This window comes from Odocoileus virginianus, chromosome 1 (assembly GCF_023699985.2).
Source record: "Odocoileus virginianus isolate 20LAN1187 ecotype Illinois chromosome 1, Ovbor_1.2, whole genome shotgun sequence".
Lineage (NCBI taxonomy): Eukaryota > Metazoa > Chordata > Mammalia > Artiodactyla > Cervidae > Odocoileus > Odocoileus virginianus.
The window spans coordinates 12640327-12658089 of record NC_069674.1 but is presented as its reverse complement, the minus strand read 5'-3'; the positions used below and the strand labels follow the sequence as shown (position 1 = coordinate 12658089).

Genomic DNA, 17763 nt, shown 5'->3' with positions numbered 1-17763 from the left:
GAGCGAACAGGAAGTGGCTTTATTGGAAGGTTGGAGGCAGTGTCACACCCCATCCCCTCCCAGTGGTACCCATCTGCTCGGCACACCTCCCCAGACCTCTGCGGCTGTCTGCGGCTGTGACCCTGGATGGAGGCTGGTGCCCGAGGTGGCACCCCAGCCTTTTGTAAAGTGCTTTGTTCAGACAGGGCAGTAAGGCCGGGGTGGGCGAAGCTGGGTCCCTATTTGCGCTGGGCCCTGTGCTTGGGGCGAGGCGTGAGCCTGCTCCTCGGTTTCCCTGTATTCTGTTCTACGCTCCCGCCCTGACCTGGCAGGTGAGAGATCTGGACCTTGGTGGGAGGCTGGAGGCGGGAGGCGGGAGGCGCGCTCAGATCTGGTACTCCCAGCCCTCCCCATCCTCCAGAGCCTTGTTGACCACCCCCCGCAGCTCTGACTTCAGGGTCCCTTGCCGTAGCCTCTCCCAGTTGATGCTGCTGCGGGAGGTACTTCGAGACACCGAGGGGGTAGGAAGCGACAGGCAGGGTCCCAAGGGGCCACCCAGCCACAGTCTTTCCATGTCGTCCTCCAAGCCTTGGTGGCAGAAGGCCTGGGCGTAGCGCCGGACACGCTGCTGGTTGATATCCTGTTTCTCTTCCACCCTGTTGGGGGAGGGGGAGTATGGAGGAGGTGATGGAATGGCTGACCTTGGACCAGCCCTCCTGCAGGTGGTCTTTCTCCTTGTCTGCAGCCTGAGTGGGCACAGTGGATGCCAGGCTTTGGGAAGCAACAGAGAGCCGGGTCCAGGGACAACATGGATGCTTTCAGGGCCCCTCCGGCTCCTGGCAGGTTCCTTTGCCCAGTGAGACTGGAAGCCCAGGGAGTGCACAGGCCTGCCAGCCCATGCCGTCACTCACCGTAGGAACCAGCGGTCCCCCAGCCCGAACTTGTGCCCGCAGATCCCCGAGCGAGGCCACAGGCAACGCGGCAGCTTCTTCTCTAGCATCACAGTGGTGGCTACAACCTGTGGGGCGGGGGGTGGGTGGCAGAAGACGATGAAACCAGAGACGGGGTGCAGACCCCTGGGAGAGTGGAGAGGACTCCGGGCAGAGGAACCACAGTGTAGCAACAGCTGGGAAACATGGTTTCCCAGAGGGGACCACACCCCTGAGCAGAGGTTGGTGGCATCAGCTTCATCACCCCTTTTCTGCAGGAGAGAGTGATGGGCCTTGAGCCCCACGACGCTTCACCCAGTGACCTAGCATCCAGGCCAGGCCAGTCCTGCGGGAGGTGGGGAGACCTCGCTCTGAGGATCAGGAAGGTGGGCAGAGCAAAGAGCAAGGGTCCTCAGGGCTATGGAATATTTTGACCCTGCAGATGTAAAGGCTACTTAGAAACACAAACATCCTACAGAGGAATTTCCTACCAATACATTTGCATTGAAAAAATATTTTCATGAGCAAACCCTATGTCGCCAGCTTAGGGTTTTTTTTAACTCCACTTTCTGCACAACACAGTTAAATGCCATCCAGTTGGAGGGATTTCCCATTTACATTGCTGAAATTATTTTTGTTGAGATAAATTCTTTTGTAAGTACATTTTAAAATGATGATTTGATCCAGTTAATTCGTGCTTTTGGCCCCATCACAATTATCTGACTGAAGATAGTTTCTGTGACTATAGGGAGTTTGTGTGGCATTATTTTTAACATGTCCAGTTTTTCTGGGTCAAATTTTGAAGATTTAAATATTGCCCAAAAGTTGATACTTCAGTTTTTATTTAGTAACAAAATTTCATGAATGCAGTTGTAGCTACTGTGTGTGTGTGTGTGCGCTAAGTCGGTTCGGTCCTGTCCTCCTCTTTGAGACCCCATGGACTATATAGCTCTTCAGGCTCTTCTGTCCATAGGATGCTCCAGGCAAGAATAGTGGAGTGGGTTGTATTCTCTCCTCCAGGGGATCTTCCTGACCCAGAGACCCAACCCACATCTCTTAAGTCTCCTGCATTGGCAGTCAGGTTCTTTACCACTAGCACCACCTGGGAAGCCCACTGTAGCTACTCCTGAGCTTCATTTTTTACTGATGATTCTAGAAAAGACAGATTTTACTTTTTTGAGAAAACAGGGATTCTTTTCACCTGTTCCAGGATTTCTTGACTGTATCGCTGATCCAGTTCTGTACACTTTGCGTCAATTTTGCCTGTGCAATAACCCTCCAGATATACTGGGGCAGGGCGGGGCGGCAGGCGGCGAAATATCCTGCTTCTGAGTTTGGCCTGGCCCTTGGCAGGAAGAGAATGACTTGCACTAACCCTCCCGGCCACCAGAGGGGGCCGCTCACCTGGGCCCTCCAGAGCTCATCCCGCTCGTGGGCTACACGCCAGTGAGTGTCGCCCATCATAGCGATGAGGAGGTTGAGCATCAGCAGCGCGGCGATGATGGCGAAGGCAGCGTAGGTGATGCTGTACATGAAGGGCAGATCCACGTCGTAGTTGGCGGGGCCATCGATGATGGTGAGGAACAGCTCAAAGGTGCTGAAGAGCGCCATGGGGTAATTGTAGAAATGGCCCAGCTCATTGGGGTCCTCTGTCTGGAAGATGATAAAGAAGGCTGCTCTCACCCAAGGGGGTGAGAGTTCCATGTGATTAAACCGTAGCCCGCTCTCTGCTGCCCACTGCAGTCCTGTCTGCTTCCTCTCCAGTGTCACCATCCCAGCCCTCCAGCCCTCCGTCCTGTGGGTTCTTACGTTCCCCTGTCTTCCATATGACTCACCCTCCTGATCCCAAGAGCCAGCTCTCCGCCTTAACACACCCCATCCTCAGACACTGTGGCGTTCTCCTGCCTCTGCCCTCCCTCCTGCCCCTCTCTCCCCCTAGGTTTATCCAGAGGCATCCTATGCTTTCTGGTTTCCTCCAGCCCAGGGCCCCTAGCTCAGATGATTTACCCGAGGCAAAACCCAGGATGACCACGGCCATCAGCCAGCAGAATCTCATCAGATCGCCAAAAATCATCTAGAGGGAAGGAAGAGAAGGGAGGCCAGCTCCACACCAGGCCTGTGAACAATCTCCCCTTATAGCCTCTAAGAGGTCTAGCCCTGAGAAGTCCAACAGCTCCGCCTTCTAGCATAGGGGCTGGCCAGCTATGGCCTGCTGGCCAAATCTACTGGATCAAGTTTGGTGTGGCCCTTGAGTGAGAATTTTCCACTTTTTAGATGATTGAAAAAAAAATTAAAAGGGGGAAGAGAAGAAAATCAAAGAGATTATATACATGTTGGCTCTGCAAGCCTGGTAGGGAAGATTCCCTGGAGAGGGAAATGGCAACCCACTCCAGTGTTCTTGCCTGGGAAATCGCATGGTCAGAGGAGCCTGGCAGGCTACAGTCCATGGGGTTGCAAAGAGTCGGACATGACTTACAGACTAAACCACCACTGCAAGCCTGAGATCACTCTGATCTGATGCTTTTCAGAAATGTTTGCAGCCCCTGCTCTAGGACCTTTCTCTAGAAAGTCTGGGAGGAGGCACCGACCTTCTGGATCATGATGGTGAAGGGGCCCAGCATCTGGAATCCTCGCGCAAAATACATGACGTTGCACCAGCCCAGCACCAAGGCGAAGGACATGGGTACCACCTCCCCATTGGTGTTGGTGAGCCGCATCACCATGGTCACCAGCACCATGCAGGCATAGGTGATGCTGGGGGAAGAGTGGGGAGGGGGCCGTGAGAGGGCTGGGCTGATCCTGAGGATCCAAGAGTGAGGGGTTGATGGAAGTGCTACCCACAAACTCAGCTTCAAGCTCCATACACAGGGTCACACACACATCACAGCGAGGCCTTTGGAGCTGGGGTTCTCCAGAGGCTGGTCCAGGGAGTTAAACTGAAGCCTTAGTGAGGAAAGGGGTGGAGGGTGAGAGGAAAAGAGACTCACAAGAGGATGTGGAATGGTCCTCCAAGGATGGTCTGTCCGAAGAAGCGACTGAGCCCCACTCGGAAGATGTCTGTAATCTGAGGAGAGGCCAGAAAGACATGAAGCACTTGTAGACTGAAGCTTGAACTGGATCCCTGGGGCACACAGCCTCACCCCCGGATCCCCACTGCACCTACCTCTATGAACAGGATGATGACAGCCCCAAAGATGCTCACCAGCTCCCCCACCAGTCGGAGGTGGTCCTGGCGGGTCACATAGGCCTCCTGAAAGGAGAGGCGTGGTCAGAGGACTCAGGGCTTCCCCCCCATCTGCCCTGCTCACCCTTGGGTGCAAGTCCACATCCTTGTCTAGGGACACCAGTTGCTCAGATTCTTTTCAACCTATGAGGTTTGGCTCTGTCAAACTCTGCTCTTAGAGCATCGGTATGTATCTGTGTGCATGTATTTGAGTTTGTGCCTATGTAGTTGAGATCTGGGCAAGGAGAGAAACGTGGGTGGTAAGCTAGGAACGTGACACACGTCTGAGAAATGGCAGAGAGCCTGGATACCCGCCACCCCCAAAGCTCTGCTGCTCCTCGGGGGTCACCTGAAGTGGCTTCTGCTGACAGAGGGTGTTGTCCCGGGGGTCAGTTTCGTTGTCAGTCCTGGGCTTGAGGGGGCGGTACACACAGCACATGGTGAAGCAGATGATGTACAGCAGGTACGTGGCTGCCAGCGCACAGAAGTACGGCCGCCCGTATCTCTTCCACTTGAGGGTCACCAGCTCCTTTACTGGCGTCTGATCTAGGATCTGGCGAGCCTGCAGCAGAAAGAGAAGGCAGCAAGCAGCTCAGAGCCCCTGACTCCCCTCCCTAGCGGCTCCCTAGCCTGAGGACCAGCCCCCACCACCCACCACCCACCGTACCTCTCGCTTCTTGGAGCTGACGATAAGTTCCAGCAGGGATAGCTCCTCCCCTGAGGAGTCAATCTCCGTGAGGTCGTAGAGAGTGGAGGTCAGCGGCCCACACGTCCACTGGATGTACTTCCGCTTCTGCACCAGGTTCTGGAACATCTAAAGTTAGGGATGGAAGGGGTGGGCAAGCGAGTGAGGAGGAGCAAGCCAAGGGGACTGTTCTGGGGGGTGGATGGGATGCTTGCCCAGAAGGACTGCTGCACCCCTGAAAGGAGGCTCGCTCTTCACTCAAAGACCGCAGCCTTGTGGACAAAAGTACCCTTCTCCATGTCAGCCTCCTAGTTCATCCTCTTCCCCCATAACTCCCTCCAGAGCTTGGAAAGAGGAGGTGCGAGGATGCAGCGCAGGGGGACATGGGTTTTACAGACCACCCCTGGACGGGATCTAGACCCTCACAGCCCCTAATGACGCAGGGCAGAAAAAGTGGGAGAGAAAGAAGATGTGAGACAGGGGCGGAGAAGGAAATTCCAATCGAAGCTGAAAATAGGGCCTCGGCATTAGGGAGGACCATTCACATTTACTTCCTCAAAGGGCCAGGAAGTGTAAGATGAAGGGTCAGGGGAAGGATCCCCGTGGGGTTGGGGGAGGGCCCCTCACCACAGTGTTGCCCTCCACTCCGGCCAGCTTGAAGGGGGTGAGGCCCTGGTGATTGAGCATGAGGTCCAGGGACTGCAGGTGGTCCCCTCGCCTGTCGTAGGACAGCAGCAGGTTGTACATCTGGCAGGCAAAGGTTTTGTTGGGCTGGAGGATGAGGATGTGCAACACTGTGTTTCCTGGGAGAGGACACGGGGTGTCATGTGACCCCTGGGACCAGAGTCCCTTCTGTTCCCCAGGACCACCCCCCCCGGGGGGCCTGAGGGGAGTCCCAGCCCCTCCCCTGCCACCCCCAGCCTCCCAGCGCCCCCTCCAGCCCAGCTCTTACCCAGGGAGTCCTGGGCCCGGATGTCAGCGCCATGCTCAATGAGCAGCCTCACGATCTCCTCGCTGCCCATGCAGGCGGCAAAGGACAGAGGGTGCTCCCCTGGGGATGCAGAGACCCGGGCGGGCGTGAGATGCAGGCGGGGATGCGCAGTGTCTCTGAGCGACCGCCCCTGCCTCCCCTGTCTCCGGGGACCCTCGTCAGCAGGACCAGAGGCGGGGATGCTGGAGGGGGCCCCGGGGTGGGGGTGGGGGCTTGGCTCTGGCCTTCGGCCCTGAGGGCGGACCCCTCCCAGCTTCCCCAGGCACGGAGGCTTCTCAGCCCACCCTCCCTTGACTGGTGCCCCCCTCCTCGTCCTCCCAGCCCCTGTCCTGGCTCTCACCAAAGTAGATGAGATTGTGAGGACTGAGGCGGAATGCGGAGCCTACCGCCCTCGCAGAGACGCTGGCCCCGTGGGCGAGCAGGGCTTTCACCAGGTTCACGTTCCGGTTCATGACTGCTATGTGCAGCGCCGTCTGACCTGGACAAGAGAGCTCTTGGCTTGGGCTCTGTCCCCAGGATCCAGCTAGGGGTCCCTCCTATCTTCACAGATCCCTGCAGGGGGACCCTCCTGTCTCCACCAGGTCAGCCTTTCTGGGGGAGGATGAGACAGGGGTAGGGGCCTGGTGGGGCTCCCAGGGGACCCTGGTGCTGCCTGCCTCTTCCTACTCTAGTGGTTTAGTCGCCAAGTCATGTCTGACTCTTGCAACCCCGTGGACTGTAGCCCGCCAGGCTCCTCTGTTCATGGGATTCTCCAGGCAAGAATACTGGAGTGGGTTGCCTTTTCCTTCTCCAGGCGATCTTTCTGCTCCAGGAGTCAAACATGGGTCTCCTGCATTGCAGGCAGATTCTTAACCTACTGAACGACAAGGGAAGCCTTCCTACCCCAGGTCTCTCCGTTTCAGAGGTTAGCACTCCAGTGAGGGGAAGGGACAGAGAAGGGGCCCCAGTTTCCTTCTTGGTTTCCCCAGATTATCCACCACCAAGGTCACGCTTCCCTCCATCCTAGGCCCTCGGCCCCTCACCTTCATACAGCTCAGATGTCATGGGCTCCTTGACCAGCTCGGGGACAGCCTCCATCAGCACCATGGCGGCCTCCAGGTTGTCATAGAGGGCGGCCACGTGCAGTGCCGTCTCCCCAACGGCTCCTGGCATTGACAGAAAGCAGAGTCACGTGGCCTCTCTGGAGCAGGGGACGGGGGCCCATAGAGAACTGGGGGCGCACAGCAGAAGGTCCTGGGCTATACGAGCAGGAGGAGGGGGAGGAGGGCCGTGGGCACAGGGCTGACCCAGTCGGAGACGCTCCTTACCTTTCTGGTGGACATCACAGGCCTCATACTTGAGCAGCTTGCTCAGAGCCTGGATATCGTTCTCTTTGGCAGCTAGCAAGAGCGGAGACTCCCAGATCCTATAAGAGAGGGGAGCGAACCAGTTGGGAAGCAAGGTGGGCGGCTTTGCTCCGTCTCACACCTCGGTGGCAGTGAACCCCGAACCCAGAGGTCCCTCATCCAGAGAGGTGGGGCCGCTTTCAGGGGAGGGGCTGCCCGAGCTCTCTTTGCCTGACCCACTGGTTAATCCAAGCCAACTTTTCCATAGTTTGCATGAGTTAAATCCAAGCCAACTTTTCCATAGCTTACATGAGTTAAATCCAAGCCAACTTTTCCATAGTTTGCATGAGTTAAATCCAAGTCAACTTTTCCATAGTTTTGTGTGAGTTAAATCCAAGCCAACTTTTTCATAGTTTGCATGAGTTAACTCAAGCCAACTTTTCCGTAGTTTGCGTGAGTCAAATCCAAGCCAACTTTTCCATAGTTTGTGTGTGGGTGAACATCAGGACCACTTTCCTTTCCTCAGTGTGTGTGTGTGTGTGTGTGTGTGTGTGTGAGAGAGAGAGAGAGATCTGTGAACATCAGGTGGAGAGGAAGGAGTTTCAGCTAAATCCTTGTTACCTCCTGACCTATTTGGCCTCTGGAGTAACCCCTTTCAGCATCCCTTGAAGTCCTGAGATTACCCTCCAAGATAAGCCTTGTTTTCATGGACTGAGGATATGAGGAAATGCCTTCCCATCTTTATGAAGGAGGCCGACATACAGAGGCTGGTGGGTGTTTCTGCTGTTGTGTGATGCTTCCCTTCCTCAGGAGAACCTTTGATTCTGGCACTTTCTCCCCTATGACAGCATCTTTGGGGCTCAGTCCCAAAGCAGCTGTGGGCCCTTTCTTTCTTCTGGCCCCTGTATCGGGCTACAGTCTCTGCCTGCTTCCTGTCTGTGTCTCACTTGTTTTAGGCAAAGAATCATCTCTGATTTCCCAGTTTTAGGCCTACAATGAACTGCACACTTCTTGTAATATCAAAACTTACTCCAACTGAGACACACAGGGGCCCTTTATTTACTTTTCCCTGATGGCCCAGAGCTACTTGGTCTTTCTACAGGAGTGAATGAAATAACACTATTTGTCCACAGAGGGTCAGTTATGTGAACAGGAGCTCATACACCAAGAAGGCCATAGTAGCTGGAAGCTGACTCCAAGAGCTGGGGGTGGAAGGGGTGATCGGGAGAGGAGGAGAGAGCGTGACCTGTCAGTCTCCCCAAATGCTGGCCCCAGGTCCCCGCATCAGGCCACAGGGGCAGCCACCTGTCAATTCAATGTCTCTTTCTGCTCAGTCCCTGCCTCCTCGTTCCCACTGATCCTTATTAATCTACATCCTCATTCTCTGGGCCAGGATTAGCAAAATCTTCTTCTGACTAGTACCCCTATGCCCTGTTTACCCCCAATCCATCCTTCTGGATGCTCCCAAGACATTGTCTCTAAACAGAAAATGCAAGCATAGTTTGTAAAAGTCTCGTGGGTCCTAAACACCCAAAGAGAAGAAACTCAGAAGTCCCCTCCAGATTTCATGCAACCCTTTTTCCGTGCTTTCTTCCTCCCGCTGGCCCCGGACACCCAGCAGTTCAGTCTTGGCACCGCAGGGCACACCATCCTCCTCATGGCTGTGCTGTCTCTCTGCTTTCACCTGGAATCCAGCCCCCACCCACCCTAGTTACTCTGTATGCTGCGTTCCCAGGGCCGGGGAATATGCCCAGTGTGATGGCAGATGCTCATTACCACTCTCTGTAGAAGGAATGAACTGTAGCAATGCCAGAAGGTGGTTTGGCTTTACTGCCCCCCGCCCTCCCCCAATTAGGTCCATCAGCCAGCCCTAAGCCAACCTTAGGCAAACATGTAATCTAAGTAAAAACTAGTATGCCTCGTGTGCTCATGCAGCTGCAAGACAAGTTTGCAGCACCTCTCACCACTCTCATCATCACCCCTATCACTCCAGCCACCATCACCCCCACCACCACCATGACCCCTGCCACCATGACCCTCGCCACCTCCATGACCCCCGCCACCGCCATGACCCCCACCACCATGACCCCACCACCATGACCCCCGCCATGACCCCCACCACCATGACCCCCACCACCATGACCCCCACCACCATCACCACCCCCGCCACCATCAGCCCATCACCCCCACCACCACCATGACCCCTGCCAGCACCATGATCCTCGCCACCGCCATCACCCCTGCCACCGCCATCACCCCAATCACCATCACCACCCCCACCACCATGACCCCCAGCACCACGACCCCGCCACCATGACCCCTGCCACCGCCACTGCACCTCAATCACCATCAACACCCCACCACTACCATCACCCCCACCACCACCATCACTCCCACCACCACCATGACCCCCACCACCATCACCACCCCTCCCACCACCACTACCTTTTCCAACAATTTGCCCAAATCCCTCTTTTATAGATATTCGAGAGTAAGCACTATTCCCAACACACACACACACATGCGCGCGCGCAGGAAGTTTCCCGCACTCTCCTCTGGCCTTACTCTACCTCGGCATTCTCAGTGGGTGCTGTGATTAGTATCTGTCTCTTCCTCTTCTAAGCGCACTTGGAGGTCAGAGGTCAGCCACTTTCTCATCTTTTATCCTTTCTCTGCTCTCCTCCAATTAGCTTCTCGTTGTTGTTGTTGTTTTGTTTGGCTCCTAGTTCTGTGCCCTGTTTGGCCAAGGGTTAATGGCGAAGCTAGAAATGGGTCCAAAAGGGCTTCTAACCCGAGTGCAGAGTCCACTCCCTGCTTCCTAGGACATAAGTGGGGAGGCTTGTCAGTGGCAGCCCCAAAGACACCACTCTTGGTTCTCTGACATATCTCTGATGACCATGAACGTCCTTCTCAAACCTCCAGTCCCCACATGTCCTGCTTCTGGCCTCCGCTGCCGGCCCAAGTGGCCCGGCAAGGGCAGGAAGCTACCGTTTGAACTGGGATGGCTAGATTTACAAAATAAAAACATGGGGATGCTCAGAGTTGAATTTTAGATACACAACAAATAAGTTCTTGTTTTTTCCTTGGCTGTGCCATGTCGCTTATTGTATCTTAGTTCCCCAACCAGGGATCAAACCTGGGCCTTCGGCAGTGAAAGTACAGAGGCCTAACCCCTGGACTGCCAGGGAATTCCCCGCAAATAAGTTTTTAATATAAGTATGTCCGTGCAATATTTAGGGCAAACTGAAACTGACAATCTATTCGTTGTTTATCTGAAATTCACATTTAACTCTGTGTCTTGTATTTTATCTGGGAACCTCAATCAGATCACACTCTGGATGAAGAAAAGGCTTATGACCCAAACCAGCGACGTTTGTAGAGACCTGGCCTCCTCTGCGTGGCAAACTCCAGTATCCAGCAAAAAGGGAGGGCAGAGTATACATGGTTCCCAGGGAGTCAGGCAGAGGTATGACTTGCAACAGCATCACATGGCCACAAGGGGGCAGCCAAGAAAGCTCTTGCTAATATTCCGGGCAGTGAGGCAGAAAAGATAGGGCTAAGTCGTGTCCGACTCTTGCGATCCTAGGAACTGTAACCTGCCACATTCCTCTGTCCATGGGATTCTCCAGGCAAGAATACTGGAGTGGGTTGCCATTTCCATAAGGCAGAACTCCCCCCAAACACCTGCCTACACTTACACCCCATAAAAAAGATGGACCCCATAAAAAAGAGCAGACCCATCCAAAGATTCTTGTGCCTGGTAAAGAAATAGTTTGTTCCAAAGAAACCCAACACAGAACTTTAGATCTGGAGTAAAATCTATACATCTTCACCAGACATCTCCCTAGGGCAGGAAGAAGAGGAGATACTGCCAAAATGTCTTCTGATTTTAATGGTTAAATTATACTCACTCTGTTCCAGGGGACAGTTTCATTTTATTTAGAAGCACACATAACTTTACTACCAGAATCTCTTATTTACAAACAGTGATTTAGAGTAGTGGTCTTTCACAGGTGGCTTTGTGGTAAAGAATCCTCCTTCCAATGCAGGAGATGCAAGAGATGCAGGTTAGGTCCTTGGGTGGGGAAGATCCCCTGGAGGAAGAGGTGGCAACCATTCCAGTATTCTTGCCTGGAGAATCCCATGGACAGAGGAGCCTGGTGGGCTACAGTCCACGGGGTTTCAAAGAGTTGGACATGACTGAGCACACACACCTTAACCAGGTACAACTCCCTGCCTCCTTCTAGGGGATTTGGCAGAGTCTGGAGACATCTTTGGTTGTCATGACTGAGAGAGGGGGTGAAACTGGCATCTAGTTGGCAGAGGGCAGGGGTGCTGCTGAGCTTCTTAAACAAGGCAGCCTCTTGTAACAGAGAGTTATCTGCCCAACATGTGAAAAGTGTCAAGGCACAGAAGCCCTGACCTCAATGTGTAAGTATTCATAATCTATTTTTTAAGAAAGGATTTTTCACATTAAATAGAATGAGAAATTCCATCCATGTTTTCTTACAAATCATTAAATGCTCAACTAAGAAACAAAAAAATGAAGGCTTTTAAGCACCTGCAGATTAATTATTTAATAAAAGACAATGAAAGAAACTAGAAGATCTGAAATGATAAAGATATGAAAGTTGTTTCCAGAATTTAGAATGTCTTATTTTGCTTGACTATTATAAAATTGAACAGTCTGGTTCAATACTGGACTGGTAGAAACACTGCTATAGGATTTCTGGCATAAACCCTAGCACACTTTTTACAGAGCAAACAAGTTGTTATCACCTTCAGGGCTTCCTCTGGCCCCAAAGATCTGCCGCTTGTCTTCTCTCCCTGTTTCCTCCACCCCATCCTCTCTGCTTCACGTTCTTGTGGATGTGTACATGTCTATACATGTACACTCGTGTGTGTGGACCTGCATGTGTGAAGTTTTGCATTTGGTTGCTGGGAAATGGGCAGGATCAAGCGTGTCTAGGGAAGAATTCAAATCTGAATTTTAGAGCTAAAAAGCCCTGGAAACCCAGTCTAATCTGTCCAGACGGAGAAAGAGGCCTGGAGCCCTGGGATAGTCTGTTCAAACAAGTCGGAGGCAGCGCTGGGACCCCTCTGGTCATTTCCCTGTTCCTATTCTCCATGTTCATCAGGATCTGAAGAGGGGTCAGAGGAGGCATGGGAGGTGGAGCCACACATGTGGGTCCCACTGATTTCTCCACCAACCCCTCTCAGAGAAGCATGTCAACTGGACGGAGGTCACACACACCCCCTGGGGCTCAGAGTCTGGTTCTTGGATGGCTCCAGCTCTGATGGGAGGGAGTTCACAGTCCCTGTAACTCCTGCTGTCAATGGAAGCTGCCTTTTGATTGTTCTTGTGTTCTTTTTAATCACAGTGGTCCCAGGTGTTAAATGTGCTCTTCAGCTTCCAAAGCAGCATCTCACATACGATTATGTTTGCTCTTCACAACCCTGTGACACGGGCTGAATAATTCTCATATTTTTCCGCAAAGGAAGCCAAGCTAGATCCAGAGGATCAGACAGAGTTCAAGACGGAATGCTTGGCCAAGAACCTAGCCCCAAGGCTCTCACCACTCAATTATGTGGTTCTTCTAGTTCTCTGGCTCTTCCCAATTTTGCTCGTGTTGAGGTGAGGTTGGGGGAGCAGCTGGAGCGACGACCACAACGGGAGGAGGTGTGCACTGGCTACTTGGGGCAACCTCCCTCCAACTCAGTTTCTGGGCGATGGCATGAAGAAGCCACAGCTCAGGAAAGTGGCTAATTCCAGACCTAGCCGCCCTTCTAAGTGCCCAGACTGCATCTTTCAAGTACAGGATGCATGCACCTGCATACGTGTTTACTGAAGCAGGAAGTCTCAGGGTGATCCAAGGTCACAGCCCTCACTTCTGACAGATATGCCATGCCAGCCTACAGATAACTACTATAGGGATCTATCTAAGCAGAAAAGAACCCCTGGTGCTCACTGCCTCTTGCCAGCTACCGGGAGGATGACCCTGCTCGAGAGGGGCTCAGGGTGAGAATCATGTCAGGCAGACCCTGGAAGCTGCCCAGCACAGTCTACACCAATCAGAATCGGGGCCTGCATTGTCCTCCTCAAGGATCCCACAATACTTGTTCACAGCCTTCTTAGGACAGTCGCCAAGCTCACTTTTAACCCAAGTCGATGCCTACCGGTGTGTTTTGCCCCTAAGAACATGAGCATCTGGAGAGCAGAGAATGCGTCACATTCATTTTCGCAAACCTAGCTGAGCGTTTTACAGTCAACACCTAGTACATCGCATCTCAGGAATTAAGACGGGTCAGGAAGATCCCCTGCAGGAGGGCCTGGCAACCTACTACGGTATTCTTGCCCAGAGAATCCCATGGACAGAGAAGCCTGGCAGACTACAGTCCACGGGGTTGCAAAGAATCAGACATGGCTGAGTGGCTTAGCACACACACACATACGCAAAGCCCCGAGATGATGCAGAGGAAATGAGAGAAAGATGATGGTTCAACTTGGATCCCACTAACACGGACTTAAGCCGAGGTGAAGGCAACTAAGACCCAAGAAAAGCCAACCAGAGAGAGAAGAATGCTGGGTTCCCCCATGTTCCTGGAGAGACCTGAGCCCCTCCCTTCTCTTGGAGTCCCTTCCACCCCACCCGGAGCCCCTCTCTGGGTCTGCCTCATTCTCGGGGGTGGGGGTGGTAACAGCCCTGCTCACCTGGCCATGTTGTCATCACTCATGTGGTCAGCACCTGTGTGTCCAGCCACCCACAGATCTCCCCTTAAAGCTGAGTGATGACACTGCCTTGGACACTCCCCTCCCAGACCTTCAGGTCCTTCCGGGGAGTAACCACCCAGTAGGGGAATCAGGTTCCAGGCCCCTGGTGTCCCGGAAAAAGAGGATCCAGAAAACTGTGGAATCTGACAGGGGACATCAGGAAGAGGGGAGAGGAGCCCTCTGAGAGGCGAATCAGGCTTTCCTAGCCCAAGACTGTGAGAGAAGGCCCATCAGATGTCGCTAAGACACAGGGACAGAGAAGATACTGGGGAGCAGCCCCGGCTCCAGCCCAGGTCCTCCCCTCTGCCTCCGCCACTACTTCCAAGCCCCGGGGGCCTCCCTGCACTCCTGCCCAGCTTCCCCAGCCCCAAGGTCCCGAGACTGGACGGGGATGAGTGGAACCACTGACGGTCCCCGTCTCCAACAACAATACCGTTCTGTTGCCTCAAGATGTCATCAGCCAAACATGTGCTCAGCCCCCACTCTCCCAGGCCTGGGAGGAGAGAGGTGGGCGGCAGCTGGGAGAGTCGGGGAGCCAGATCTCAGAAAAAGAAAAAAAAAGGAGGGCACCCCCAGCCCTGAATCCTTGAGCAAGAGGAAGGGAAACAACAGGAACTCCAGCTAACCCCCAGCCTCCCGGTCAGGCTCAGGCAGGCCCCCGCGCTTCGAGATGGAGAGAGACCCTCAGACACACACGCTTTGGACTTCCCCTGTGAATAGACGTATTATCTGCCTCTTAGAGACCCAGGAAAGTCCCAGGGGGAGGACTTCCTGCTAGTCTGCCGGCCCCTGGGTGGCGAGACCCACGGAAGCTCTGGCGGAGAAACCACACACAGGGATGGCCTCAAGCTTCCTCCGACCTCCTCTCCAACTCCCAGCTCTGAGCACCGATGGAGGTGGTGGGGGGACCGTCGCATGAGTCTGGGGCAGTTTTCAGGGGCTGGAAGCCTTAAGTGAGATGTACTCCAGGCTCAAACTCTAGAGCCTCTCAAATTCCTCAGCCTGCCTTCGGCAGTGAATTCTAAGCACCTGGTATTTTGGCGCATTGCCCATGGCCCTCTCCTGCAGTGGAGGGTAATACATTCCAGGGCTGGGCCCCAGCTTAGTTGTCGACACACAGCACCCCTCCCCGACTCCCCCAGGAGTCGGACTCCATCAATGGCTGATGTGATAAATGCACAAGAATCATTATCACATGTTGCCTTTCCTGTGTGGTTACTGGTGTCTGCAGTTCTCTCTCTGCCCCATTCATTGATTCATTCACACATGTGCACATATATGTAGTGTGTGTGTTTCTGCCCAAGAGACTGTTCTAGGAGCAGGGAGTAGAGATGTAAAGAACTGTCCTAACCCAGCAGCACCTCTGGGTCTCCCCGGTGGCTCAGCTGTAAACAATCCACCTGCAATGCAGGAGGCACAGGAAACTTGGGTTTGATTCCAGGGTCTGGAAGATCCCCTGGAGGAGGGCAGGGCAACTCACTCCAGGATTCTTGCCGGGAGAATCCCGTGGACAGAGGAGCCTGGCCGGCTACAGTCCAGGGGGGTCTCAAAGAGTCAGACACAACTGAATACACACACACACACACACACAGCAGCAGCACCTCTGGGGTGCAGGTCTGTGATGCCCTAATCCTTCCACAGCCCGACAAGTTGTCTGGGCTCCAGGAAAGCACTTATGAGAAAGGCTGCCTAATTGATGGGCTCTTAAACGTAGGGAGCACCTGTGTTACCCGTGCCAGCCCCTCCTCCCCTTTCACCTGGCGCTAACCCCAGGCCCAGACTCTTGAGACAAAGTGCTCCAGAGGGGCCAGGCCGGGAAGAAAGGTCTTCCCGGCAGCAGCAGTGCCCCCAAGGGGGGGGAGCCCCCGGGGAGAGGGAAGGGTGGGGGCCGCAGCTCTGAGGCTTACCTCTTCTGCTGCAGCAGGTTCTGCTCGTCGCGCCTCTGGGCCCATGACTCCTGCCTCTGGAACCATCTGCAGAGCTTTCTCCACAGGCCGACGATGTACCCCTTCTCCTTGGGCAGCGGCAACCCCATGGAGCAGAGGGCTGGTGCCTTGGGGGGCTGGGGCCGAGGCCAGACCCCACCTGGACTCAGCCTGGGGGCCACATGGGCAGCCCCAAGGGCTGGCCCGCCCTCTTCCCGGGGAGGTGCCGTCTCGGGGGCCTCCCGGGGCCCCGCGGAGTCTCCCCGAGGTGCAAGCCGCCAGACACAGGAGGCCTCGCTCGGAGGAGTTGGTTACACTTGGCAGAGCTGGGACTCCGCCACTAAGCTCCCTGGGCAGGACCTCTCTTCTCCTGGGAGAAGCAGGAGCCCTGAAGACACTCCCCTACTCCTCCCAAATTACCTGCGATTTAAAGAGACAGGTCAGCAGCTGTGGGGGCCTGGGAAAGCTCCCTCTCTCAGCTCCCCCCCAGCCAGTCCAGGGAGGGGAGGCCTTCTGAGAGGAGGGACAGGACTCCCTGGACTTTGGGACACCTGGCGACCTTTTATAGAAAGGCCTGATGGGTCAGTTGGGCCCCAGGGACTCCAGTCAGTGGGGGAGGAGGGGGCGGAGCTGGGCAGGGCGCTGAGTCTGGAGGGCCGGGATGCCCACCTTCCTCGCAGGGTGTCTCTGGACCTCTCTGCCCTGTAGGCGTGATTTTGCTTCGGCTCTGCCCTGGCCCACGACAGGTGCATAAGTATTGAAAACTCTCAGCCCCCTCAGCTACTGTGGGCCAGCAGCTTCTATAGAAGGCCAGATAGTAAATGCAAATATTCTGGCCTTTGCAAGCTGCACACGGGCATACAGCGGCTGATACACATTCTTCTTTGCTTGCTTTTATAGCCCTTAAGAGGTGCAAAATCCATTCTGAACTCACAAAACTAGAGCATAAAATGGCACCCCTGGACCGTGTGTGGCCTCCCTAAACACGGTTCTCAGACTCCTACTCTGGAATTCTAGAGACTGTCCCCAACACCACCCCAGTGGCTCAGCGGTAAAGAATCTGCCTGCAATGCAGGCAACTCAGGTTCGATCCCTGGGTCAGGAAGATCCCCTGGAGAAGGGAATGGCTACCCATTCCAGTATTCTTGCCTGGAGAATCCCATGGACAGAGGAGCCTGGTGGGCTACAGTCCATGGGGTCACAAAGAGCTGGACATGACTGAAACGACTTAGCACATTCGCAAGGAGTGGGTTGCCAAGTAAAAGACAGGATGCTGGATTCAATTTGAGTTTCAGATAAACAGCAAATATTTTTTTAGGATAATTATGTCGCAAATATTTTCCGTGGCAGCCTCCAGTGGAGACAGCATTTATTTACCCACTACTGCCTGGCAGGGGCCCTTCACCAAGTCTTCCCATGTCAGCTCACATCAGACCTGCAAGGCAAGCATTAGTATCCGCATTTTACCAATGGAAGGAAAAAAAACGAAGCTCAAAGTGGTAAAGTAAGTCCCCCAATGTCACAGAGCCAATTTTATAGCCAAGGCCAGATTCAAGCCCACTCCCCTGATGCCGGAGCCCCTGTCTTTCTTCCTGACCACAGCTGGCAAAGAATGTTCCAGAAGGAAGGGGCCTGCACAGTCACACTGGAGAGTGGTGACAGGAAGCCCAGCCCCTCTTGGCCCTGCCAGAGCTCTGACCAGAGCAAGCTGAGCGCCCTGGGAAGATCCTCTTCCCACAGAAGAGGAACGGAGGCCCTGGCCTCAGCCCAGCCCACAGAGAGCCAGGACCCAGTGGCCTGGGGCATGGGTGGCAGGCTCAGAGCCGGAGAGGTATGTGTGGGTCACTCCCAGGCTTGGGAGTCTGTCTTTCCCTACCTGTCTCTGATTCAGAGAGCTGGAGGGCGCAGCGAAGAGTGTGTGTGTGTGTGTGTGG

At 54.4% G+C, this 17763-nt stretch overlaps 1 protein-coding gene across 1 annotated transcript; it reads right to left on the bottom strand.

Annotated features, from left to right (window-relative positions):
- LOC110135774 (transient receptor potential cation channel subfamily V member 6) lies at positions 1-16109 on the bottom strand. Its single transcript, XM_020891048.2, has 15 exons — positions 15812-16109; positions 7115-7212; positions 6830-6952; positions 6148-6285; positions 5769-5867; positions 5444-5619; positions 4799-4945; positions 4481-4693; positions 4072-4158; positions 3896-3972; positions 3497-3662; positions 2916-2982; positions 2313-2581; positions 891-997; positions 1-635 (listed from the first exon to the last, which is right to left on the bottom strand). The coding sequence occupies exons 1-15, from the start codon at positions 15937-15939 to the stop codon at positions 365-367; spliced, it is 2166 nt and encodes a 721-aa protein (XP_020746707.2). The 5' UTR covers positions 15940-16109; the 3' UTR covers positions 1-364.
- Positions 16110-17763: the final 1654 nt, after the last annotated feature.

What these genes read in the sequence shown, in the direction of transcription:
- LOC110135774 (XM_020891048.2), bottom strand. Translation starts at nt 15,939, where the DNA reads ATGGGGTTGCCGCTGCCCAAGGAGAAGGGGTACATCGTCGGCCTGTGG. An exon ending in TCAGCTCCAAGAAGCGAGAG is followed by an intron (nt 4,694 to 4,798) that starts GTACGGTGGGTG and finishes TTTCTGCTGCAG; the next exon opens with GCTCGCCAGATCCTAGATCA. An exon ending in TCATCATCCTGTTCATAGAG is followed by an intron (nt 3,973 to 4,071) that starts GTAGGTGCAGTG and finishes GCCTCTCCTCAG; the next exon opens with ATTACAGACATCTTCCGAGT.